The 26,866-nt window shown below is 44.0% G+C and overlaps 1 protein-coding gene and 1 non-coding gene across 2 annotated transcripts in view; both read left to right on the top strand.

The window, feature by feature from the left end:
- Nucleotides 1–24,060, top strand: part of RRN3 (RNA polymerase I transcription factor RRN3) — a 37,864-nt gene extending 13,804 nt beyond the window's left edge. The window contains exons 9-18 of the mRNA XM_075564539.1: nt 4,016–4,114; nt 7,739–7,828; nt 10,319–10,457; nt 12,075–12,205; nt 14,308–14,438; nt 17,266–17,450; nt 18,584–18,692; nt 20,435–20,587; nt 21,668–21,755; nt 22,751–24,060. Of these exons, the coding sequence (XP_075420654.1) occupies nt 4,016–4,114; nt 7,739–7,828; nt 10,319–10,457; nt 12,075–12,205; nt 14,308–14,438; nt 17,266–17,450; nt 18,584–18,692; nt 20,435–20,587; nt 21,668–21,755; nt 22,751–22,933 (1,308 nt within the window). The 3' untranslated portion in view covers nt 22,934–24,060. The remainder of the gene's footprint in view (nt 1–4,015; nt 4,115–7,738; nt 7,829–10,318; nt 10,458–12,074; nt 12,206–14,307; nt 14,439–17,265; nt 17,451–18,583; nt 18,693–20,434; nt 20,588–21,667; nt 21,756–22,750) is intronic.
- On the top strand, nt 3,560–3,666 carry LOC142423516 (U6 spliceosomal RNA). The gene has a single exon (XR_012779147.1). It is a non-coding gene; the product is annotated as a U6 spliceosomal RNA (small nuclear RNA).
- Nucleotides 24,061–26,866: the final 2,806 nt, after the last annotated feature.

Below are 26,866 nucleotides of genomic sequence, written 5' to 3'. Positions count from 1 at the left end.
TTTTTTAATAAATTATACATATAAAGCATTTAAATGTTTACTGTTGTGCTTGTCTGCTCAAAGTGGAATATTAAAAGCCATTATCCTCACATGAGGATCCGTGGTGACACTGTTGGTAAGCTTAAGACTGCTTACCACAAGGCCGGTGACTCAGAGATGGAGCTATTTGTTCTCTAAAGATTCACAGCTCGAGTTGGAATTGACTTGATAGCAGTGGGTTTGTTTGTTTTCGTTTGAGACTTGTATAAATGCAACCCAAAAAAATTCAATGAAATAGTAGGCAGCAGAATCTAACAACATTTTAAAAGCATTATACACCATGACCAAGTAGGATCTATCCCCAGAATGCAAGATTGATTGAACACTGAAAATGAATATTTAATGAACCACATCAGTAGGATAAATGACAAAAACCACATCAGCTTTTCAGTAGATACAGAAAAGGCATTTGACAAATTCCAAACCCCCTTTCATGATTGAGACACCCCAAAGGGACTTTCTCAACCTGATAAGGTGTATTAGGCTGGGTTCTCTAAAGCAACGATTCCTGTACACTCACCTATGTACAAGAAAGAACTTTATCTCAAGAAGTAATTGTATATCAGGAAGGCATCCCAGCAGTCCCTTTTCAGAATCACGTAGACATATGTCACTGCCTCAGAATGGTGAGCGGGAAGCAGATTATCACAGGCCAGTGGGTGCAGGGTCCCCTGGATGCAGACGTAAGTGGAAGCATAGCAGGATACCAACAGCTCTCAGTCTGCCCACGTGGGCCAGCCCTGGAGACAGACACAGCCCCGGGGAAGTCCAGTGAGGAGGAAGGCGACATGGCAGAGTGAGGGGTAGTTCTCAGAGTCCCTCACCCCCAAGGAGGTGTCATCAGGCTGCTGCTTGATTGGCAGGAGTGTGTACTAGACCTAAAATCATCTAATTACCACATAACGGACATCAAGGAAAAATTTGCAGCTCATATCATACATAATGGTTAAAAAACCTAGAGCTAATGAGTTCAGCAAGCTTGCAGAATACAAGATTAATATAAAGTAATTGGACAGGATAATGTAATGGATTGTTTTTTCTCTCATTGAATTGGTTCTGCCTCATAATGACCATACAGAACAGGGCAGAACTTCCCCCTGTTATGGGTTTCCCAGACTTTAATTCTTTACAGGAGCAGCTGGTGGGTTTGAACTGCTGAGCTTGCAGTGAACAGCTCAATTCATAACCCCCGCTACACCACCAGGACTCGGATAAAGAATTATTTTTCAACTAATAATACTGGAACACATGGATAGCCATCCACACGCCAAAAGCTGTATCCATGCCTCACAACATACATAAAAATTAAAATTAATCTAAGACCTAAGTGTAAAGTAAAGCTTGTGAAAGGAAGAGTAGCATTAAATCTTTGTGACCTTGGACTACAAAACAGTTCCTTACATATGATCCCTCCAGCAAAGACGCAGTAGATACTTTGTATTTCATACAAATCAAAGCATGCTTCAAAGGCTATTCATTGAATGGAATGCTCACAAATCACATGTCCAATGTTAGTTAGAGTGTAATATCTATGAAACCAAACCCACTGCCGTTGGGTTGATTGCAGCTCATAGCAACACTGACGAGCAGGGTAGAACTCCCCCCGTGGGTTGCCAAGGCTGGAACTGTTGAAGGGAGTGGAAAGCCGACAGGGCTTTCCCTATGTAAAGAACTCTTTAATTCAAGAAAGGGGTAAATAACCCAATTTTAAAATGAGCAAAAGACCGATAACAATCTATAAAGTCCTCTTCAGACTCAAGAAATATGCAATGACACTGAATACAGGAAGATTACAGGCTAGTGGTGGGAAGTCTTGTGGATCCAGTGGCATTGTAAGCATCGTAACGTTGGCAGGGCTCTCCACATGGCTTCTCCAGCTCCAGAGGTCTGACTCCATCAGCCTCTCTCCATGTCTTCTCCACATGGATGGCTCACAGAGTGAGCATGTGTCCCGCCTCCAGCGAGCTATTTATCTCCTTAGCACCTCCAAATGAGGTGTTCAAGCTACTACCTGATTGACAGGCTAGACTCCACCCCTTCACTCTGAATCCTCAGATTGACACCAGATGATGTAACCACCATAGGTACTGTTCAGTGAGTTTTAAAACTGTGGCCATGGTATATTACAATGAAACACTGCCAGCTCCTGCACACCAGTGTTGCAGCCACCTTGTCAATCCATCTGGTTGAGGGAAGACCTGGCCTTCTGTACTAAACATGCTGCCCTTCTCCAAAGGCTGGTCTCTCTTGATACATGTCCAAAGCATGTAAGATGAAGCCTTGCCATTGGTCGTGGGGAAATGTGAGTCAAACAGCAATGACACACCGCGTTTAACCCAGTAAGATGGCGACCATAAAGGCACTAACAGCCGATGACAAGGATGTACAGGACTAAGAGCCCTCTTCTGTGACTAGTAAGATGGCGACCATAAAGGCACTAACAGCCGATGACAAGGCTGTACAGGACTAAGAGCCCTCTTCTATGACTAGTAAGAATGTAAATTGGTGTATCTGCTTGAGAGAAGATTGTGACATCTCTCAAAAACTTCATCGCGCCACCACACGATGCAGCACTTCCACTACTGTGGAATTGAAAACAAGTCTACACAAACAATGAACATATGTTTCATAATGACAAAAAAGAAATAACCCAAATCTAAATCAACTTATACATGAATGAGCATTGCAGTATATCCATGTAATAGAATATTATAGTTCGGGCATTTCTCCCTTTTTTGTCATTATAAAACATATATGTTCAAGTGTTTGTGTGGCTACCTAGTCATAAAAGACTGTATACTACGTGATTTCATGTATGTAAAATGTCCAGACTAGGTAAATCCAAAGTCAGAGAAAGGAGGCTGGTGGTGGTTGGGAGTGGGGTCTGGTGGCTAGTGGAGAATGACTTATTAATTGCATTGAGACATTTTGAGGGAATGCTGGAAATGCTCTGAGATGGATCAGAGTGGTGGTTGTACAACCTCAGAGATAAACTGAAAACCACTGAATTGTATACTTGAAATAAATGAAGTGTATGGCATGTGAATTATAACTCAATAAAGCAATTAAAGAATAAACCACTACTTACGAATTACAGATTCTACTGTTGGTGGTAATGATAGAGTAGTTATATTGAACATAGATTTATATTTTAAGATGTTTATGTAAACTCCCACTTTATAGACATCGTTTCTGAATTGCTAGATTAAAAAAAAAACAGTCAAATCCTTTGTTAATTCTGACGCACAGTGACCCTGTACAACAGAGCAGAATTAAACCACAGGGATTTCGAGGCTGAAGTCTTTGTTTTTAGTCATTTTATTGGTGGCTCGTACAGCTCTCATCACGAGCCACACACGCATCCGTTGTGTGAAGCACATGTGTACGCTTGTTAAGGCTGGCACCTTCATGGAAGCAGTCTGCCACATCTTCTCCCAACCAGTAGCTGGTGGACGCACAAACCGGAGCTTTTGGCTAGCAGCCAGGTGTTTTAGATAAATGAAATTAAAGACTAATTGCTGTGCTCGCTTCGGCAGCACATATACTAAAATTGGAACGATACAGAGAAGATTAGCATGGCCCCTGCGCAAGGATGACACGCAAATTCGTGAAGCGTTCCATATTTTTGTGGAAGAAAACTGGATCCATTTACAGTCACTCTTCAATCAAAGCATTTGTGTGTTAAATTATATAAAAAGTGCTTTATTATAAAAATTAATGTAAGGGTCTAAATGAAGAAATGACTTTTAATATCGATTAGGATACTTTTAACTCATAGTCTATTCTTCCATGATTAAAGTGAAGAGAAAATAAATGCTACCTCTATTGTTAGTAATTCTTCACCTTAAAGATTAATACTTCCTTGAAATAAAGTTGCCATTTGTTTTAAAGGTTTAAAAAAAAAAAGACTAATTGCTGATTTGCTTACATAATTATGAAACGGTCTCTGAAAATATTTATATGTTTGATGTTCTAGGAATGCTATATCCATAACTTATTAAGGATTAGTGTGTATTTTCCAACCTTGAGGCATGAAATTCTGGAGCTTGTTATTGAAAAGCTAATCAAGTTGGATGTAAGTATAGAATAATCAGCTTTCCTCCCTGATTTTCACTACTGACTGTATTTCATTTGTCATTATCCAAGCATGTAAAGCGACAATAATGAAAAAGGACCTACAGATCCACCCACCTCTGATGTATTTCTTTCAACAATAAGCTCTTTGTGTTGGAAGGCCATGGACAGTTCTGTGGATCATGGTTGGGAAAAGGCATTTATTGGGTTGAAGAGGATATCTGATAGGCACTGTGTGAAGTACATGCATTGTGGGGAGTGAGCTGAATGTAACTGGGGTGTCAGGAAGGACTCCTAAAGGAGTAATGGAGAGTTTGGTGTTGACTTTCCCCCCTCACGTATAAAGACATTACCCAGTAAATGTACCCCCAACCCTCAGGGTCTGTAATACAGCACAGTGAAATGAGCATGAGCTGGCGGCTTTCGCAGCATGAGAGGAATGGGGACATCATCCCTGAGCAAGACAGGTAAGTGAGAACTTAGGACATGCGAGAAAGAACCCTCTAAAGACGGCACTTGGAATCATGGGGGTCTTAGCAGTTTTAAGAAAAGTCAAGAGGAAGAACTTTTCTTTCTGGACAAGTTGACCTGCTGGGCTGGGAGGGCAGTTGATTCCTACTCAGACCGGCCGTGTGTACAACAGAATGAAACACTTCCTGGTCCTGCAACATCTTCACAATTGTTCTTGTGTTTGAACCTATTGTTGCGGCCACTTCTTCAAGGGCCTTCCTCTTTCATTGCCCCGACTTTACCAGAGCAAGAACCAGTGGTGCTGAAGGAAGAAGTTCAAGCTGCACTGAAAACATTAGCCACAAATGAGGCTCCGGGCATTGATGGGATACCAGTGGAAATGTCTCAAAAACAGTACTCACTCAGCTGTGCCAGGAAATTTGGGAAACAGCTTCATGGCCAACTGACTGGAAGAGATCCAGATTTGTAGCTGTTCCAAAGAAAGATGACCCAACAGCATGCTCACACCATGCAGCAGTATCACTGACATCACATGCCAAGACACTCACTGAAGATCAGCCAGCAACACTTGTGGTCGGTACATTGATAAGAGGACGTGGAACAAGCACTGTTGCTGATGTCAGGTGCATCTTGGCTGAAAGTAGAGAATCCCAGAAAGATTTTTCCTTGTGTTTGATTGACTCTGCCAAGGCATGTGACTGTGTGGATCGTAACAAACTATGGATAACCCTGAGAAGAATGGGAATTCCAGAACACTTCCTTGTGCTTATTCAGAACTTAGACATGGATCAAGAGGCAGTTGTATAATTGGGGCAAGGGAATACTGCCTGGTTTAAAATCAGGTATCTGCCAGGGTTATATCCTTTTCCCATATTACTCAGTCTGTATGCTAAACAATCAAGAGAAGCCAGCTTATATAAAGAAGAATGCAGTATCGAGGAAGGCTTATTAACAACCTGAGATATGCAGGTGACACAATTTTGCTTGATGAAAGTGAGGAGGAGTTGAAGCACTTGCTGATGAAGATTCAGGATTGCAATCTTCAGTATGAATTAAAACTCAATGTGAAGAAGGCCAAAATCTTCATAACTGGGCCATTAGGTAGCATCGTGATGTCATGATCAATGAAGATTGAACTTGCTGAAGATTTTGCCTTGCTTGGATCCACAATCAATGCTCATGGAGGCAGCAGACGAGATCAAAAGCCCGTTGCATTATGTAAGTCTGCAGCATAAGACCTCCTAGAGTATTGAAGAGCAAGAACCTTGCTTAGAGGACGAAGTGGGCCTGCCTTAGCTGTGGTCATTTCAGTTGCCTCATATGCATTTGAAAGTTGAATTAAAAAAAACAAAGAAGAATCAGTACATTTGAATGGTGCTGGAGAGGAGTATTGAAAGCAGCATGCTAACAGGACGAACTGATCCGTCTTGGCAGAAGTGCAAGGAGAGGGCTCTTTAGAGGCAAGGATGGCAAGACTCCATCTGAAGTACCTCGAACACCTTGTCAGGAGAGACCAGTCCCTGGAGAAGGACGTCATGCTGGGTTAAGCAGAGGGGCAGTGACGAAGAGGGAGACCCTGGACAAGACGGACTGACACACTGGCTGCAACAGTTGCTCGAACACAGGAACAGTTGTGAGGACGGTGCAGGGCCGGGCAGTGTTTTGTTCTGTTGGATTGGGTTCCAACTATTGATTGGTGTTTACAGCTGTTCCTTATTTGAAGTCTTGCCCCATCCACAAATGAAGGTCTCGAAGGCTTTATCCACAGCATTGTAGGCAACTTGTCCTCCAGGCATTTGAGAGCGCCCTCCAACTTGAGGGCCCCTCTTCCGGCACCCTCTCTGACAGTGTTCTGCCTCTTTCATCAGGTTCTCAGTAATGGACAGTGTTTCCGTGCTGTCCAGAGGGTTTTCAGTGGCCAATTCCCTTGAGGCGGACAGCGGTTCACTTTGAGTGACCCTGCTGGCACTTGAAGTACCAATGACAGCTTCCAGCAACACACACGCCACCACCGTACGACAAACTGACAGACAAGTGGGGGTGTCGTTGGGGCAAGAGGGGGTGTATTCACTAAGTAGCTGCAGCTGCAGATCAGGGACTGGGAACAAACCTATGAAATGATACAATTTAGGTTTAGGATAGGGAGGAGGAGGAGGAAGACTAGAAGTGAGAGGAGGATCCAGGAGTGTCTGAACTGGAGGGGAATTTGCAAGATAAAAAAGAGCATTTGACCTTCCATTTCCCATACCTCCTCTAATACCATGAAGGCCTTTGAACTTAGTTATTAGGAAATGATCTTGGTTATCCTGCAAAAGGCAGTCTCAGTAGAGTGTCAGCTCTGCTGCAGGAGAGCGGGTCGTTAGGAAATCCAGGCACCTAGAGGTCTTGGCCGGGTGAGGGGTTGTGATGAAAGGAAAGAAAGGAAGGGTGGGTGGAGCAGGGGTTAGAGAAAGCTTATTTTAGAATTGGGAGGGTGAGACATTGTTACCTAGGAAAAAAAATTGATGCTGTTGGCAAGAGTTAAACACTGACATGGTGTTAACTAGGCGTTAACTGGGAGTTAGTTTTGCTAAAGCCAGTGTTTAACTAGCTATTAACTAGGCGTTAGAATTCCCTAGCCAACTGCTTTCTGCTCCTGTAAAGATTTACAGCCCTGAAAGCCTCAAAGGACTTTGTAAATTATGTTTAGAAAGGAGGTTATGTGTTGAGAAGTTAAAAGGTAATATGATTTGAGCAGTATGTAAACAGACATTTGAAGTGATACCAAAATAAATATTTGAAAATTCAGATTTGACCTGCATTTCATTCCTTTTCTGTTAATTTGATTAATGATTCTCTTATACAAGATGTATGTGGCTGGTGCCTTTTAAGAGATGTTAGATTTATAGAGGCTGCCTACTAAAGCATCATCATTTACATTTTCTTTTTCATGTAAATGAATAGTAAGAGGGGACTTACTGTATTACCTTGTAAATTCTTTGGTGGCCAGATCAGTTTTACCTGATAACACTCACTAGAGTGGTTTGGCACCCTGTGAAGGTTTCAGTGCTGTGTTGCACGGTGCTAAAAGTCAGCTGAGTTTCCAGCCCCAGAATAGCAGGTACGTTTAAACACCACAATTCTTTATTGTTCTCCTTCCTTTGTTACGATGTAGGTGAATGCATCCCGCCAAGATATTGAAGATGCTGAGGAAGAAGCTCAAGCTAATGACGGGACAGATGCCACAGAAGGACTGTTTAATATGGTCAGAATTCCTGTTAATACAATCACTATGCGTAGTGCATGTTTTCAGAGGGTGGGAAGAGATAGCTAATAATTTCTCATTTTTTCTCAAGTAATTAACATAGCTCAGAAATCATTAAAATTTTAAAATGCACTCTTGTTCTCCCTTTTTAAACTGTACTGTAAATTGGGTGAAAGTTTATAGAGCAAATTAGGCTGCCATTCAGTAATTCATAATCCCCACAGTGCAACGTCACTCATCCACTTTCTCCCTGTGTTTTCTCCCTGTGTTTCCGGTTTCCATTCCTCCTCTTTTCCTCCTCTATTTTCTCAATTTTGTCTCTGGGTGAATGCTGCTGTTTTCATCGCAAATGGTAGGCAGGTGTCTGCGTCCATTGGAGACAGTGTGATATGATTTGACTTGGATGGACGCTGAAGCCCTGGGTACGATGACTCCTCCCCTCCCCTTTAGTTTTGCCTGAGAAATTTTCGTAATTGTTTCTACCATGTTCTGCCACCTTCATGGACACAATTGGAAAGCTATTGTACACGTGCGGCCCTCACCCTTCAAGACCTGCTCAGCCCACGTGTCTGCCCACATGTCCAGTCGCTGATCACCGCCACTGCAGGATTGTGTACCCACCTCTCTCTTCCTTGCTTCCATCATTTTTGCTGACCTGTCTTAGATATTTTTCCTTCCCTTTCCCCTGAAAATGATTTCTGAACATGCAAAGTTGAGTTTGAGCTTGTTCATTTGAAAGGGGGGGACGTTTTCTTGTCACCATAGTTTCTCGTTTTGATTTTTAAAGTATGTGAAGGAATGATCAATAGGGATGCATATCCATTTCATTCCTGTGCTTTACAAGCTGAAGAGACCCTCAGGCAGGGTTACACGTTCTTGGGACAGACAGTTTGAACAAGCAGGCGAAGGAGCTAAGTGAAAGGTTGGTCTTCATTTGCCAAGTAGGCACAGTATGGTTATGAAAACTTGTAAGTGACCATCTAAAATGCAGCTCTTGCTCTCTCCCCATCTGGAGCACAGAGCAGTGGAAGGCACCAGAAAGGGAAGGAAACACTTAGTCCAGAGGACTAGTGGACCACGTGGGCCCGCCTCCATGACCCAGAGGTCAGACGGACTAGGCGTTGTCCTACTGCTCTGAAAGGCCCTAGGCAGAGTGCGTGAACATGGGCAACAAAACTCAGAATCATCAAGGCCAGGGCTACTGTCTGGTGAGAGACTGGTGGAACCCCTGAGACTGTGTCCCTTTGTCATCCTGCAGCTCTGGAAATGAACTCAACCCACTAAGCTCAGTTATCAGCCACACAATAGTCCAGCCTGATAGGGGAACTAAGGCATTCCTTAGAATAATCAACCATTTGATATGAAAACAGCACTTAACCAAAGGCAAAGTCCAGAAGGGTGGAGGGGTGGCAAAGAAGGATTAGAAATGAGAAATACAAGGAAGCAGCAGATGGAGGTACATCGCGGATATTGTGATCAGTGAGATGAAACAACGTGTGTGAGTTATTGAAGGGGAAGCTCATTGGCTCTGTAAATTGGTACTCAGTTTACAATAAAAAGTTGGGGGAGCTCCAGCACAGCTGGATCCCTCCAAGAATAGAGTATGAATCTGCCACAGAGTTGGTGTGAGTTTGGGGTCAGCCAGTCGTTGGCGCTGAGGAGTGGTGGCATGGAAGGAAGTGTGGAGTGCTTCTGTTAAGGGCGGTTCTTTGTCAAGAAGGGTGCGGGAGCTCTTGGCAGCAAACAGCCATCGAGCATTGGGATGGGGATTTCCTGCACAGGAAAGCAAGGGCCCTGCTACCAAGAGTGCCTGCTAGAGGGACCCGGGAGACCTGTCGTGTTTGCACCGCCAGCTCTGCAAGTGTTTACTGCAAGGTCTTTCAGAGACAAAAGACACAGCAAAACCTTTAATTAACAGATTTATTGAGGGAGGGGAGGTTTCTGGCCCTTTGTCTAAAGCCAGAGAATTAGCTAACCTCAGAGGTATAGAGACCATGAGAGATGCTACTACATAAAGGAAGAGGAGCTTAGGTTTAATACAGACCCTCTACAAACTACAGCAGAGTCTGAGGAAAGAGTTAAACACAAGTGTATTTGAAAAGAGAGAGTTAAAGACTCTGGTGCCGTCAGAGAGAAAGGGACAGCTGGACAGCAGAAAGAGTGGGGAAGATGTCAGAGTTTCAGGTAGCTAGCCGGGGTCAGAAGCAAGAGAAAGAGTACAAAGGAAATTCCAGAGTAGATCTATTTGGGGGGGCATCTGTAAAATCTGTAGACATGATGAATCTCCGCATCTTTGTGGTTGGTGCGTTTAACTCCAGTGAGCCGGGCGCCAGCTTTGGCAAGCTGATGGCACGTGATTAGGCGGAGTGAGCGTTTGTAAACAGAAGCTCTGTCTGCTGTAGCCGCAGGATCCTAGAATCAAGTTTCACACTTCTGTGTGGAAAGGAAGCAGTAGTTCCATGGTTATGTTAATGTCTTCTTTATTTAAAGGATGAAGATGAAGAGACAGAAGTTGACAAGAGAGCTGCTCCTACCTTGCTTGACCGTATGGTGCATCCTGTTGCTGAGCGCCTGGACGTTCTGCTGTCTTTACTTTTGTCCTACATTAGGGATGTCTGCTTCCTAGATGGTAACTGCCTGTAGCAGTGACATAGCTGATTTTACGTAATTCCTCATACAGATCAAAGTCAGTATTTTGAGTATGAGGAAAAGGAAATTCTCAGAGGTCAATTTGCTACTCACCGTGACATAACTTAAAAGCAGTGGTCCTCACCTTCCCAATGCCGCGACCCTTTCAGACAGCTTCTCATGTGGTGGGGACCCCAACCATACAATTATTTTCCTTGCTACTTCATCACTGTAATTTTACTCCTGTTATGAATCGAGGAACCCCTATGAAAGGGTCGTTTGACCCCCAAAGGGGTCACGGCCAACAGGTTGAGCACTGCTGCTAAAATGGTGTGGAACTGGGATTCAGAATCATTGCCATCCATCTTTTCAAAACTCCTGATATTATATCAAAAGATGGATATTACATCAAAAGATGATGTATGGAGTTTGCTGAGTTTGGGGCGGGGATCAAAATACACTAATTGTTGAAGGCATTATAAAGTCAGCGCAGTAGGTATTGATCAAAAGTGCTTGATGGTCTCCATTAAGTTCAGACGGTCCTGAGCAAATGGGTGTGCTTCTTTTCCTTGGGGATTTTCAGGCTAGTGACTTTACTTGAAGAAAATGTTTTTTCTGTTCACCTTGATTGGGAAGATTCAAGAACAAAGCCAATCTCTTCCATTAGTACTATTTGAATCTGAGTTGACTGTTACTATCAGTTACTGGTTTTCTTGTTTTTAAAAAACACATAATGAATGTTGATATCAAATTTAACTTCATAGACTTGGGGTCACACTATACTTAAACTCTTTTGCATCTTTCCCCTGGACGAGTGTCTGTTGATTTGGGGTGATCGTAGGACAATGTTAAATGGCAGGGACTGATTGGTCTCCCTCTTCCCCATGTTGGGAAACTGGCCACAGTTGAAGTGTGCAGCCCCTCTTTTGAAATTGTTTCTTTAATATTTATAAATTGATGACCCTATAGAGACAGTAAGCAGAATAAGGGTTCTTGGGGGTGGGGTAGGCAAAAGGGAGCTGGTGTCTCGGAGTTCAAGAAGGAAGAGAATGTTGAACCTGATTGGAGTAATGGCTGTAAGATACTGCTTGATGAGCGAATGATGGGTGACACAATATCTGTATTAGTTCCCAGTGAAATGGTTTCGGGGGTGGGGGGTTGACAGCAAAAAAAATTTTAAGATGTACAAATAAGGGGGTGACAAATGGTTCAGGCTCACTTTCTTGTCTCACTGCTGGGGGCCACATTCGATGGCAGACTGGGGCGGAGAAGCCTGCCTTCGTCGTGGTGTCTATCCTTCCAGCCGTGGACTCGGGCAGTATAATGTTTCCAGTATGTCCGTGTCATGCAGTGGTTCATGTTTCTACCACTTTTTAGGGGTGTATAGTATTCCATTGTGTGTACATCCCACAGTTTCTCCATCCCTCCTTCTGCTGGTAGGCATTTTGGCTGTTTGTAGCTTCTTATTATGAACTTGAAGCTTGTACTTTAAAAATTATTGGATGGCTGGCTCTTGTGTTTAGTCAAAACGTCCTTTTAAACAAATCTGGCAGATGGAACAATCATGCTAGCTTGTGGATTGTATTTTTGAAACTGAAATGCTATCTTTTCCCCATAGGTAAGGTTGATAACAGCAAAACCAAGGAGTTATATCGAGATATGATAACCATCTTTGACAAACTCCTGTTGCCTACCCACGCCTCCTGCCACGTACAGTTTTTCATGTTTTATCTCTGCAGCTTCAAATTGGTAAGGGTGTCATTAAAATCAGCTTGGTTTTTTTCTTCCCACCATCATGTTGTCCCTTAGGAATTAGCAGGGGTCCATGGAGCGGGGAGAGCCTTGAATTCTTTCCGTGAATGTTTCTGAGGCTTTTTCCTGAGCGCTTCATTTTCTGTTCCCCTAATTAAATGGCCTTTACATCCCATGGAGAGAGCACGTGACACTAAATACAAGATTCCCCGGACCAGAGAGACGAGCTCACATTAGACTCACTGCTGATCTTGAGTGCTATCAGAATGTAGTCAGCTATTAGTGTGGGAGAAGTGAAGTCTCTCTCCGTAAGAAGTTTCCCAGACAAAGCTGAGTGGACTCCCAGTAAGAAAGGTGGGACTTAAGGAAAGTCAAATCTGCAGGAGGGAAAAGGACTTTTTACCTTTCCAGTCATGATCCCTCTTCGCCTGAGAAATTTGCACCATGGGCAAGTGCCACCAGAAACACCTAGCACTGGTTACACATCTGATTGTGAATTACGTTTTGGTCTTTGCTCATTTAAGAACCTTTTATTATGGCCAAATTTTCCAACTCTTACATTCCATTATGAGGATCCCATATGGGATCTCAACTGTCTGGGTCCCAGCCTGGCCACTGGCCTTCCGAATGACCTCCGCCCAGCCCTGCACCCCCTTGGTTCATGTGCATTGAGCCTGTGACCAGGGTGTTCACCAGCTGCTGAATTTTAGGCCTCACGGGGATAAGAAAACCCCAGGCAGGCGCTCAGCCTCCAGAAAGCTGATATCCAGGTCCTTCTGCATCAATTTAAGTCTCGGGTGGGCGGCCACTCAAGGGGGCAGACCGACCCTAGAGAAAGGAGACAAGGCTGAGGGAAGATGGACTGTGTGCAGACCTAACCTGAGGGAAGTCCACTGCCAGGGGCCTGAGCCTTGGCCCCTTCTAGGGGGTGAAGGACAACCCCTTGATGACCCCCACCCAGCCAGGTGCCTGTCTCCTGACCTCACTCAGAGATCCCTGGAGAACTTAATCTGGACCGAGCAGACATCCCAAGGACACAAGCTTTTCCGTGTGGCACTAAGGCCAGCCGTAGGCATACATATTGCAAGAGAAAGAGGAATATTTTCCAACATTAGAAAGATGTTGATACAAACGTAATTATTCCTCTGCAGGGAAGAGAAGCTGTCCTCAACACACACAGATTGACACAAAATGGCCCTTGAAAGATTTCCTTATTATTCTATGGCTGAAATAAAACTGCAAGCTTGGGGAAGGGGCTCAAATGTGGAATACTTAACTGTTTCTTTTCTTTATTGTGTTTTCAGGGTTGAATCCTAAATAACCCAAAGCAATTTTTTAATCCAGAATTGTCCATCTTTGGGGGCTTTTTGCTTGCTTTGATGGTGGGAGAGGTGGGGGCTGGATAGAAATGCATGGAAGGTTCTCTTCTGTAGCTTCTTAGAACGGTCAGGGGAGTGTTGATGATGGGAAGATGTATTCTACTCATAAGTGTGTGTCAGTGGTTCTTTTGAAAAGAGCTATTTAGAGAAAGAGGACTTGGCACCTTTTCTCCAAAACCCAACCCTTGCCAGCCTTCCGACACCTCTTGTAGGTTTCTGAGGCTGTAAATGTTTATAGAAGCTGCTTGTTCTCTCCCAGAGCATCTGGTGGGTTCCAGCTGCCACCCAGGTCTCCGTGCAGGGAACCTCATCAACTTGTTCTTCCCATGAAGAGCGGAATCTGCCGTCCCACTTCTGGGTAGAAATAAACACAGTCAAACCTGGAAGGTTGGTTTGAGCTCCACTGTGCTGTAGAAGGAATTCCTTGACAGTGCAGATTATTGCCAGTTTCTAATTCTGACAACACCAGAATCACTTGTAGAATTTTAAAAATAGGCACTGAAGTCCTGTCACAGACTACTGGGTCTGTACCTCGTGGCTTTTAATACTCAGCCAGGCTGGGCTCTGTGAAGGCTTTGTGCTTTTCTCGGGGCGTTGCATTCATCGTTCAGGAGTGCGACTCATTTTTTAACTTTCCCACCTTGGTGAGCAAAATTCTTTGGATTTTAGTAACCAGAACATCTTGGGTATTAAAGATGAAATCGAAACCTCCTTTTTTAGGGATTTGCAGAAGCGTTTTTGGAACACCTTTGGAAGAAACTGCAGGACCCCAATAACCCTGCCATCATCAGGCAAGCTGCTGGAAATTATATTGGAAGTCTCTTGGCAAGAGCTAAATTTATTCCTCTTATGTAAGTAGTCTAAATTTCTAAGCACTTTTTCGTGTCAGACTTTTAAAAGATGATAGTGTTGTCTCGAGTCAGAAAAATCACTGCCTTAGTATTTGGACTGCCTTTGTTCGTGAAGAAACCTTCACGCTAAGATGTTTCTGTTTCCAAGAGGCCACTTAAAACACAGGTCTCCTTTTTTAGATGTGAGATCTCTTGTGTAATACTTCTGGCACCTGCCCTGTGTGGCTGCCATTTCTTGAATGTTGTATACTGTTTTGATTCTTTTTAGTTTTTTTATAGGAGGACCTGCTGTGGGACTCTTTCTTCTAATGCTGCATGAAAATGTCCTTAAGCAAGGGTGCTGTTAAAAATATTCCCAACAACGAGGCATCCTCTGGCCATTCTGGCCCGAAATTGTTGACCTCAGAATTTCATCAGGCCCCATACAGAGTGATTGAAGCCGACCAGGCTGTCTTTTCCTTGTGAAGGGCTGGAATACTGACACCTCTTTGACCGTATCCTCCTCCATGAAAAGCTGGGAGGCCCACTGAGAAGCACTCCTGAGTTAACTGGGAAAACGGCCCCTCCCTTGGGACTTCGGGCATCCTTAGCAGCCAGCAGCCTGTTACTAACAGGGCCTCAGTGCTCCAAGTCGTAGAATGGGAGTTAGCCTCCCATCCCCTTTCCTGTCTTTTCCTGTTTGTTTCTCTTTGATGTCCAGAAATGGGATAAAAGTGGCTTAAATCTGCCTGTGGCTGATCCCCTCTAGCCACTGGCACTAGGTCTCAAAAGCTTTACTATCAGAGAGAGATCATTGTAATTGTGATTATACTAGATCGAACTGGATACTTTGTCAGTTGACCTCTCTCTTGACCCAACCTGAAATTGTTTTAGGTGCCAGTATTTCTTGCTTGCTCCGTGACAAACATTTCCTCCCTGGCCCTTTAAATAGTCATGGTGGTCTTTTCTTACTTACTTACTCATTATGTATCTGTGTTACTATTTTATTCTTACCACTCTATTTGTTTCTGTTTTTTATTGTGAAGCACAGAAGGAGTAAATGTATAGAGATAAAAACTGTTGCCAGATTTTGGGGAGCAAACAATGTATGTGGGGGGCAGGGGAACACTAGAACTCAGTTTTAAAGAAATTTAACCATGGTGGAGGTTGGAAGCTATTCTAAAATTGATTGTAGTGGTGATTGTGAAACCTTTTTTTAAAAATCATTTTATTGGGGGCTGTACAGCTCTTACCACAATCCATACATCCATCCATCATGTCAAGCACATTTGTACATTTGTTGCCATCTTCATTTTCTAAACATTTCCTTTCTACTTGAGCCCTCAATATCAGCTCCTCATTTCCCCTCCCTCCCTCATGAACCCTTGATAATTTATAAATTATTATTATTATTTTATGTCTTATACTGACCAGTGTCTCTCTTCACCCTCTTTTCTGTTGTCCATCCCCCTGGAAAGGGGTTATATGTAGATCATTGAAATCGGTTCTCCTTTCTACCCCCACCTTCCTCTTACCCTCCTGGTATTAATGCTCTCATTATTGGTCCTGAGGGGTTTATCTGTCCTGGATTCCCTTGTTTCCAGCTCTTATCTGTCCTGTGTACATGCTCTGGTCTGGCTGGATTTGTAGGTTGAGTAGAAGTCATGGTAGTGGCGGTGGGTTGGGAGCATTAAAGAACTAGAGGAATGTTGGATGTTTCATTGGTGCTGTACTTCATCCTGACTGGCTTGTCTCTTCCTTGTGACCTTTCTGTAAAGGGATGTCCAGTTGTCTGCAGATAGGCTTTGGGCTCTACATTCCCCCTCATTCACATTGATGTGATTTTTTTTGATGCCTGATACCTGATCCCATTAATACCTCATGATCACACAGGCTGGTGTGCTTTTTCCATGTGGGCTCTATTGCTTCTCAACTAGATGGCTGCTTGTTTGTCTTCAAACCAGAAGACTCCAGCTGCTATATCTTTTGATAGCCGAGCACCATTTGCTATACACCCATTTCGTCTTCAGCAATTGTGTTGGGAAGGTGAGCATCACAGAATTCGGGTTATTAGAACAAAGTGGTCTTGCATTGAGGGAGTACTTGAGTAGAGGCCCAATGTCCATCTGCTACCTTAATACCTTACATATGTACGTGCCTGTATTTAGACCTCTCTAAATGTCCTTTTCCTCCTATTCTTTCCTCTATTTCCTTTTACTTTCCTCTTGTCCCACTATCATACGCATCCTATCACATTCAGCCTTCATTTGGGTTTTCGTAGTTCCTCTTGGTTACATTGTCCTTGATTAAGTTCCACGGGGCATACTATACCCTCCTTGCCATCGATTTTAGATCACTTGTTTCTCTGTCCCTGGGTTGGTTGACACCCTTCTTCCTATCTCCCCCCTCCACTTCCGTGTCCCCGTGGAACAGTCGCATTGTGGTCTCCTCCAGATTGTTTATCCCCCTATCTTATCCAGATAGACATGCAGAGACAATACAAAGCAACAACAACAAAAGCCAAGGACAAAAAAAAGCCTATAAACAGTTCCAGGTCTGTTTGTTGACCTTTAGGAGTGTTTTCTGGTCAGGTCTGATGGGGTGCCACACCCTGGCCCCAAAATCTAAATTCCCTGGGTATAAAACCCTTTTGATATGACTGAAAAATTGTGTGACATATTAGATTTATTGGATTAAGTGTCAATAAAACTTTTGTGGGGGAAAGATACTTAAATCTCTAACTTTCCGTGGTTTGTAATGTTGAGCATTTGTGCATTTTAGATCATGCTAGGTTGTTTTATTTTTCAGTGACCCAAGTAAAGTTAACTTACATTTTTCTTTGCTCTAGTACTGTGAAGTCATGCCTAGATCTCTTGGTTAACTGGCTGCACATATACCTGAATAACCAGGACTCGGGGACAAAGGCTTTCTGTGATGTTGCCCTCCACGGACCCTTTTACTCAGCCTGTCAAGCCGTGTTCTATACTTTTGTCTTCAGACACAAGCAGCTTTTAAGTGGAAATCTGAAAGACGGTCAGTAGAGTGCGTTATAGCACGGGGAACATTCTGGAATTTCATTGTGTGCTTGTTACTATTGTCGCTTCTTTATTGTTGAGTTTTTAGTGAAAATGGAGCTTCCAGGAAAATGCATACACAAATCTGTACAAGTAATCTTGCCCATTAGTGGTAGAATTCTCTCCTTCGATGCGGGAGACCCTGGTTCCGTTCCTGGCCTGTGCGCCTGTCAGTGGGGGCCTGGTGTGTTGCTCTGACACTGGACAGATTTCCGTAGAGCCTACCGATGACCACGAAGAGGGATCTGGCCATCTGCTTCCAAAATCCAACTGCTGGAAACTCCACTGGGCACAGTGGTCTCATTCACAGGCTCTCGTAGGGATGACACAGGACTGGTGGCTCTTCTTTGGTTTGTGCTTGGTGTCGCCGTGAGTCAGGCTGACTGCACAGCAGCTAGCAGAGCCCGTTGGGCCTGCTCTTTAACAGCCGGTGGACTTGAGGCTGAGCACACCCCAGGCTGGGGAGGGTCGAGGCTTAGAGATTTGACTGCTTTACCGTAAGAGTGATGCCGAGCGTGCTCCGGGTCAGCACCAACACACATACACGGCCTTCCGGTTAGCCTCTCCTTGCCCTTGCCACCGTCCAGTAAGGTACAGATGAGGAGACTTTAGCTCCGGAGAATCACAAACCTGAACCTAATGGGGCAGAATCGAAAGCTCATGGTCACCTCAGGTGTGCCCTGCTTGCGAGGAGCTTAGAATTCACGGGCCAGCATTCCGTTTTCTAAATATCTGAAGGACAGATATTTAAATTTACCCAGTGAAGCCTGTTGTGAGTATATTTCAGTTGCTAGAGATTTTAAATCATGAAGTACAGTTCCTTGCTTTCTTTTTAAAATTTCCTAGCAGGCTCTTCTATCCATGACCATAACTCCCACCAAATGATTGGTTCTAACCAAACCCACTACCCTCAGACTTTCTAGACTAACCATTGGCAGGACCATATATGGCCAGGTCTTGCTCCCAAGAATCTTCTGGGTGGGTTTGACCCACCAACCATTTGGTTGGCAACTGAGCACTTACCACTGCACCACCAGGACTCCTTTTAAATTATATGTGTGCTTTTAATATTTTTTCTTTTTTTAATCAAAGGTTTACTATACCTTCAAAGTCTAAATTTTGAACGCATAGTCATGAGTCAGCTGAACCCTCTGAAGATCTGCCTGCCCTCAGTGGTTAACTTGTTCGCTGCCATCACGAGGTAAGTTATTTATGTTCTCCTGGAAATTGTTTGCAGTAAAATGACCCGAGGCCCTCTCTTCCTTCTTGCTGGCTTCCCTGTTGCCACCAGCCACCATTCTCTGACCTCTTCTGACACCCACCCTGCCCCCGTGGCACACTCCTCTGCTGGCGTGGCTCATCGTTGATTGGCAACACCAAACTCGCAGACAGACGGTTACCACACAGCAACACCTCTCTGATCCTTTGTCCCTCAGCCTGGACCTCTGCCTTCCTGAGCCAGGAAGCCAACCTGCTGCTCTGCCTCAGTCTCCTCTCTTGTCTCTTTGCCTCGGCCTCTGGTGCTTCTGCTCTCAGCCTCCACCACTTTAGACCGAGATCTTGAATGGACTGCGCTGGGGGCTCTTCTTCCAAAGGCCCCAGGATTGCTTTCTCTCTCTGCTCACCCTTCAAGCCAGGGGAGTGGCAGCTAAAACTGACCAAACGTACCACTGGCCGCTCCGTAGCTTTGTACACCCTCAGAGATGGACAGTCTCAGAAACTCACCAGCACAGTTCTGCCTTTCTTTGTAGGGTCACTGTGGGTCAGAACGGACTTGGACTTGGTGTGTAGTGTTTGTTAGACCCAGCCATTTGGTGGGAGTGACAGGCACATGGATAGAAAATTTATTAAAGAAAAATATTAGATTGTATGAGCCCCAATAAATTGTTAAAAAGAAAAATATTAGAAAAAATGTTAAAGAAAATAAAAATTTTACTTTATTGTTTAAAAGATTTGTGTCGATGCTGACATTTTAGCATTCCATTAAATTCCTGTGGCGTTATTAACAGAGCAGTACCATGTTGAAAGGAAGATGACCAGTGTTTGCAGGAGAGTACTGAAGCTATTGTTTCTATAACTGACGGCACTGGAAATTACTACTTTTCATCCAGAGCAATAATTCATTAGAAGCCCAGGCACTTTGAAATCAGTGAGGCTGCTAGTAGGCTGAGAGGTACAACCCCCAATTGTTTATTAATCAGAGACTCCTGTCATCATCCTAAAAATAAATTGGACATGAGGAATGTCCCACATTAGGAGACTCGTTTTGTGAGAGACCCATTGCCCCAGGCCGTGTTTCTATCGCTTACACTGAGCTTTTACAGTGCCGGGCACAGGTCTGATAAGTATTTTATGTGGAACACATTTCATCTGCACACAACGTCTGTTCTTTTTTAACAACTACTTTCTTAGTTCCTGATGCCTTCCATCCCGATAAGCTTGGTCACGTCTTCATCAATAGCCTCGTTTCCATCCACAAATACTATTTCTTCTCACTGAAACTTGAATCCCTTTTTCACCCACTCCCTAGTTCTTTTTCAAAAATTAGAAGACTAAAAACCTATTGCCAGCAAGTCAGTTATTACTCACAGCAACCTTAGGGGCAGACTAGAACTCTGGGGTTGCTAAGACAGTGAATCTTTATGGAAGTAGGCAGCCCTACCTTTCTCATTTGGAGAAAACAGAGAGAGAGAGAGGAGCTTCTAGGTGTAATTATGTAAAGTAGATTTGTACCCTACAAACATTTCCATTTTTAATGGTATTGTCCTACAGCTTCTCAACGACAGTCCCATTACCTTGTTCCACCTCACATTTGAGAATTGTAAACACAGAACTGCTCCACCTTCACATTACTTTCTGTTTCCTGTGAGACTCAGCCATGGCTGTGTAGCTAATCCCACATAATAGCCCTGTCCACATGGCGTGGCTAACTGTGTTCGACAGGAAATACCAGCTGGTCTTCTGCTACACCATCATTGAGAGGAACAATCGCCAGATGCTCCCAGTCATTCGAAACACAGCTGGAGGGGACTCAGTGCAAACCTGCACCAACCCACTCGACACCTTCTTCCCCTTCGACCCCTGTGTTCTTAAGAGGTAGGTACTCATAGCATTTGGTGCTGGCCGTGGTAATTTAAATGGAATACACATTTGCTTCCCCCAGGTGTGGGGCTCAGGGCTGCTTCATCACAGGTGGCCCATGCTCTCTTTACATGTGCCAGTGGCCCCGAGTAGGAGAGGCTGGTACAGTACCCTGGGCGCAGGCTGGCGTAGCCACATGGGACTTGTTGATCTTTTTCTCTGGGAGAGCACAGCTTGACCCCAAGAGTGTTTTCAATTGTGCGCTTTTCTTTAACCCAGCTGGTTGTAACATCGAAGGGGTGTGAGCACAATGTAAATGCAATGGGAGGCCGCTACTGCCTTTTCCAAGCTGAACACGCTCCTGCCAAGTGCTCCTTCTCTCCTTGCCCGAAAACCACCTCCGCGCTGCCCCCTGCCCCCAGGATAAACGAAAGTCTAGTGTCCTCTCTAGGTAGGCCTTTCTGGAAAGCCACTTGCCAGTCTTCAGTTTGTATTTTATAATGAAACTAGGTTTTTGCTTATTATACATTTCTGACTCGGGATTGTCTGTGCTCCCAGGTCTTGCTTGACTGGATTGGTTTTCCTGGGCTTCTTTCTGGCAGGTAGCTAGCCCACTGCTGTTGAGGCCATTCCGCTCACAGCGATCCACCCCTGTGGGTTCCTACGACCCTAACTGCATTAGAGGAGCTACTTAAGGAGAGGCCTGTGGTTCCCAACTGCTGGCCCTGCAGCTGGAGGTCCAGCATCAGCACACAGCCTGGGCCACCAGGGCCCTGTCGTCATCTGGAAAGGGACTTGCTAGAATATTTTTCTGTAATGCATTTTCAGCTGGAGAAGACTGTAACTCAGTTGTGTGTTGCGAAGTTCAAGAATAGATTCACTTGGAAATGAAAGTGAGGAGTGGATTTTTTGCACATATGGCCCACACTAGCTGCAGTATCTGCAGATCGTGGTTTTGACTTTATGCTTAGGCAGAGTTGTTTACTTCCTGCATTTCAAGAAGTCTATCTTAAGAGAAAAGGGCTTGAAAACGTTTTGAGCTTCATTGTACTTCAACCTAATTTTGAAATGTTATTTGATTATGTCTGCTGACAGGTCAAAAAAATTCATTGATCCTATTTATCAGATATGGGAAGACATGAGTGCTGAAGAGCTTCAGGAGTTTAAGAAACCAATGAAAAAGGTAAACTTAGGATACAGCCCACTTTCTAATTGTCTCCCCTGTGCTCCCAGGCCATAGTCAAGTGGAAAACAGTGACACTGCTCTTTAAAAGAAATACATTGCTACCAAATCAGAGGAGCCTGAATTAAGTCAAAATGTAGGGAATAAAAAAAGAGCTGCGTATGACTTAGTTTACTTTTTAAAAGTGCAAGCCCAGATTGTTTTTATGAAAAGGTGTTGTTGGTTGGTTGTGTTTAAACCACTTACCACATCCAGACTTTGGACCAAAGGTTCATTGATTATCAATGGAAATTTTTAAATTGTGTTGGTGTAGTTTTTATTAATATTTTGCTTTCTGTTGTTGAGAGTATGTGCAATGTGCACAGATGTACGATGAAGAGTTTTACTGCTTAGTATCACCAAGCAGCCATCTCAAATTTCCCTGCTGTTGAAATGCTACGATGACCTCACGTGAATCTTACAGGTGATGGTGAGTGTGATAAAGACAGGGCAGGCTCACGTGAATCTTACAGGTGATGGTGAGTGTGGTAAAGACAGGGCAGGCTCGCGTGAATCTTACAGGTGATGGTGAGTGTGGTAAAGACAGGGCAGGGCTGCGGTGCCCGCCATGGTGCCTACTACTGCAGTTCCTCCGAAGCACATTTATGTCTTTAATGTGCCTGTCCCCTTTTTCCTAAGTAATCACTGGAAAGGCATGGCATATATTCTTTTGCAATTTGCATTTGGGAGGAGCTTTGCTTCCTTCACACCGCATAAAGCATGGTAGACGCTCCTGTTACTGAGCTTGCGGTCTCTGCACTCCAGGAAGTGCAGAGCAGCAGGCTGAGAGGGTGAGGGGGTGGGAGGTGCATAATCGTGACTCTTATCAAAGGAAGCTTTTGAAAATATTGGTCACTTTTTCCTTTTTAGAAAACAGCATTTTCCTGAGGCAAGGAACTTTTAGCAGGTCTTCCAACGGCCATTTTTCATCTTGTGTATCATCTCTCTTCTCACAGGAAATGGTGGAAGATGAAGATGATGATTTTTTGAAAGGGGAAGTACCCCAGAATGAGCCTGTGATTGGGATAACACCAAGTTCTTTTGACTCGAGTTTCCGCAGCCCTTCCAGCAGCGTGGGCTCCCCACCAGTGTTGTACCTGCCGGACCAGTCCCCTGTGGTGGCCAGGATTTGTGATTGAGCGAGGCTTTGCCCCCCTTGGGCTCTGCAGTGAGGCTCCTGCTGTTCAAGCCTCTCACTTTCAAGTTAGACTGACGCCGGGTGTGGACACGGGATTTCGTGGTTGGTTTTGCGTTGCGTGAAGACAAAGACTGACGCCTTGGGCAGCGTTTTACAGTGGGAATGAGGATAACATGTTCCACAGCCTTTTTCTCAAGGCGTGCTTGTGTGCGGTTCCAGCCCTGCTAGCATTCCTGAACATGATGATTGGGGTCTTTGTAACATTTGGAATACTTTGAACAGATATTTTTGACATAACATACCTTTGCCCAAGACTTTGTGCTCTAACTTCTTCTATTCAGTGAAAAATCTTCTAGGACGTTGTTGAAAATCTAAGTAGGATGTGTGTACTTTGGATGGTACTCTTTGCTGTCTGCTCTGATTGGATGAGGTGGCTATTAAAAGTTCATGGGAAAATGGAATTTTTCCACGAGCTTTTTGATGCCCTCCTATTTGTGTATCGGGGTCCCCATGGAGTGCAGAAAGAAGGACATGAGGACAGTAGGGGTGACCAGAGCAAGTTGGGCTCATGGAAAGCAAGCAGGAGAGGCACTGGGAGAGATCTGTGGGCACGTCAAAGCCAGGAGGTGAGAAAAAGGAGGGGATTGTGGGAAGCAGAATCAGACACAGTTTACACTGTGCAAGAAAAAAAAGGAAGAAAGGAATTTTAAAAGGGGAGGGACCCTCAAAGTATAATTAAGAGTCCCATTTGAATTGAAACTGCTCATTTATATCCAAATGTTCAGATGAGTTACACCTGACTAGCACCTGGTGGTCATTTGTAGGCTTTCTTGCTCACATGTGAAAGCAAACTTGCGTGTGACTTTGAAGGAGGTCACGGGTGGTGGAATAGAACGCAGTACTTCGCCCTTAGGACTCTTCAGATCGTGAGTGCCACTTGGTGAAGCCCTCCTGGCAAGACTCTGTATTCTAAACATTAGACCCTAAAAGGCGCAGCCACGACAAGCATGTCCTAAAAAGAATATGCAAACACTACACTGGAATCATTTTGAAGCTCCATGTGCCCTTCCTTTCAGTTTCATTCTTTATGCGTGTACTTTTTTGTTTACTTGTAAAAAAAAATAAGCATCTCTAAGTATTTATTATATTTACTGCTTTTCCTTATTCTTTATTTAAGGGCCAGCACTATTTTCTTGTTCATAAGCCTTTTGTAATGAAATACTTCTTTTCCCTGGAGCTTTTTATGGTCTTGTGTAATTCTATTGATGATAAATGTAGAATTTGAATCTGTAAATATCTCCTTGGACATTTTTATTGCTTTAAAATGTTTGGAATATTGATTAATTTCTTCCAAAGACAGTGAAGTTATCTGAAAAACTTAAAGAAACTTTATTTTTAAGTAATGACCAAAAAAGCTGTGGATTTTTTGTATTCTGGTTAAAATGAATAAACGAAGAATAGATTGGGACATCGTTTTAATGTAGGAGGATATACTTAAAAGCAAGTGTGATTGATTTCAAAGTAGTTGAGAACACAATTCGTTGTGAACATGGAACAGCTGCATTGTGAGTCTGGGACTTTGTTCTTGAGCTAATCAGAGGCAGCGTCCCAATAAACAAGAGTCCTCACCAAACCTCCTGATTACGTCTGAGAGTCTCTGATGGAGCCGGGAGTGAGCCTGGTGTGGCAGGGCTGTGAGGAGGACCACCTGGAGGTGGCAGCCGCTCTCCTTGACCACACTCGGCCACGGATGACCGAAGCTGGAACGGGCACTGAGTTTCAAAGAAAACGAATGATTTTCCAAAAAAATTCCTTTAAAGAAACACCTCTGGGAAGGGGCGGGGAGCTGAAACCTAGAAGAGTTTTGGAAACTCCTATGAGGTTTTTCCATCTCTTTTTAAGTTTGCGGGGGCGGGGGGGAAAGGGGGGGTTTTCCCCAAGTCCTTTTGTTGTCTTTGAGTTCTGCTTATTGTCAAGATGCCTCCAGTCAGTTCTCACTAACAGGGCCTCGTGCGTCTGAAACGCTGCTCCGTCCTATGCCGTCCTCAGGACTGTGATGTTGGGGTCCATTGTTAGAACCGCGGTCATCCATTTCCTTGTGTCTTCCTCTTTTTCACTGCTCTTCTACTCTACCAAGCACGGCGTCCTTTCCAGGACCCAGTCTCTCACAGTGTCCAAAGTTCTGTGTGAAGAGGTCTCACCATCCTTGCTTCTAAGCGATATTTCTTCCATAGCTTGTCTGCTCTGAGCAATCTCCGGTGCTTTCCGTATGCACCAGCACCATAGTCCAAATGCATTGGCTCTTCTGCAGTCTTCCCTGTGTGGTGTGCAACTTTCACTTGGATATATAAGGCACGCGAAAATACCATGACTTAGACCAGGCAAGCCTCAGTTCTCAGCCACCCTTGCTCATTAACACTATGCGAAGGTTGTACCAGCGGGTTGCCCAGTGCAATATGCCTTTTGGGTTCTTGACTGCTACTTCCGTGAGCATTGATTGTGGATCCAAAGATCCAATATTTTCTCCATTTGTCATGAGATCTTGTGGTCCAGTGGCAGGATTTTAGATTTTACATTAAGTTGCAAGCCATGCTGAAGGTTTCAGTCCTTGATCTCCATCAATAAGTGCTTCGGGTCCTCACTTAAGCGAAGGCGGTTAAACTTTACTCCACTCCTGATGCGTGTTCTTCATATAATCCCAGCTTCTCTGATGGTTTTCCCAGCATACAATTGAAGGCGTGTGGTGTAAGGATACGGTCCTGATGCACACCGCTTGTTGTGAGTTATACAATGGGAATAATTGTTATGTCATAGTTGTGAGGGTCAACGAAAGCATGCCTGTAGTCAGTTAATTTGTTTCTTTATCTTGTGAGACAGCTTGGGTTAAACAGGAAGCACTTTCATGAACAGGTATTCTGGAGGCAAAAATAAGTTCATTTCTGCTACATTGCTTGAGGATCAGTGTAAGGAAGGGTCGGGGTGCTACCCCAAGCAGCCACTGCCTGTAATAGTGGCTCTCGTCACTTGGAGCTCAAAGTCACACTCAGTGCCATTGAGTGATTTCCAACTCAGGAATCCTACAGAACAGAGTAGGGATGACCTTAGTCTATACAAGCAATAGTCTCGTCTGCTCTGAGATGAAAATAACTAGACCGTGCTGATAATACCAGCCATCCTGATACAGGCTCAATAATAGATGGCTCTGTGTAGCAGAGGAAAACACAGCAGAACTCAAAATCTTTATAAACCAGAATAATTTGACCTCTGTTTAAGACTGGAGGATTCTGAGACAGGAGTCCTCAAACTTTTAAAACAGGGCCAGTTCACTGTCCCTCAGACCATTGGAGGGCTGGACTATAGTTTAAAAAAAAAGAACAAATTCCTATGCACACTGCACATAACTTACCTTGAAGTAAAAAAAAAAGGACAAAAACACCCAGCGGGCCATAGTTTGAGGACTATCTTTCTCAAATGCTCTTTCAACTTTGAAATGAAACTATCTCCTGTGGGTAGTGGGGTGGGGTGGGAGGAGATAGCACAAAAAATAAAATTGATCCTTGTGCTCGATTTCATCTTTCTCCCCCTACCTTCCCCTAATCCTGTTATCTCTATTCTCATTGTTGACCCTGAGACACATAACCCCCTCACAGGGAGATGAACAATGAAAAGTGGCCGAAGGGCAGCAGAGGATATGTAAGATATGAAAATAATTATAGCTTATCAAGGGTTCATGAGAGGGCAGGTGGGGGAGGGACGGGAGAAATGAGCTGTTATCAAGGGCTCAAGTAGAAAGAAAATGCTTTTAAAATGATGGGGGAAATGAAGGAAAAATGAGCAAAAAAAATTATGGTAGCAAATGTGCTTGACATAATGGATGAATGTATGGATCGTGATAAGAGATGTAAGAGCCCCCAATAAAAGTGTTTAAGATACA

This window comes from Tenrec ecaudatus, chromosome 12 (assembly GCF_050624435.1).
Source record: "Tenrec ecaudatus isolate mTenEca1 chromosome 12, mTenEca1.hap1, whole genome shotgun sequence".
NCBI lineage: Eukaryota > Metazoa > Chordata > Mammalia > Afrosoricida > Tenrecidae > Tenrec > Tenrec ecaudatus.
Note: the sequence above shows the minus strand (reverse complement) of the source record. Positions and strands in the feature narration are given on the sequence as shown.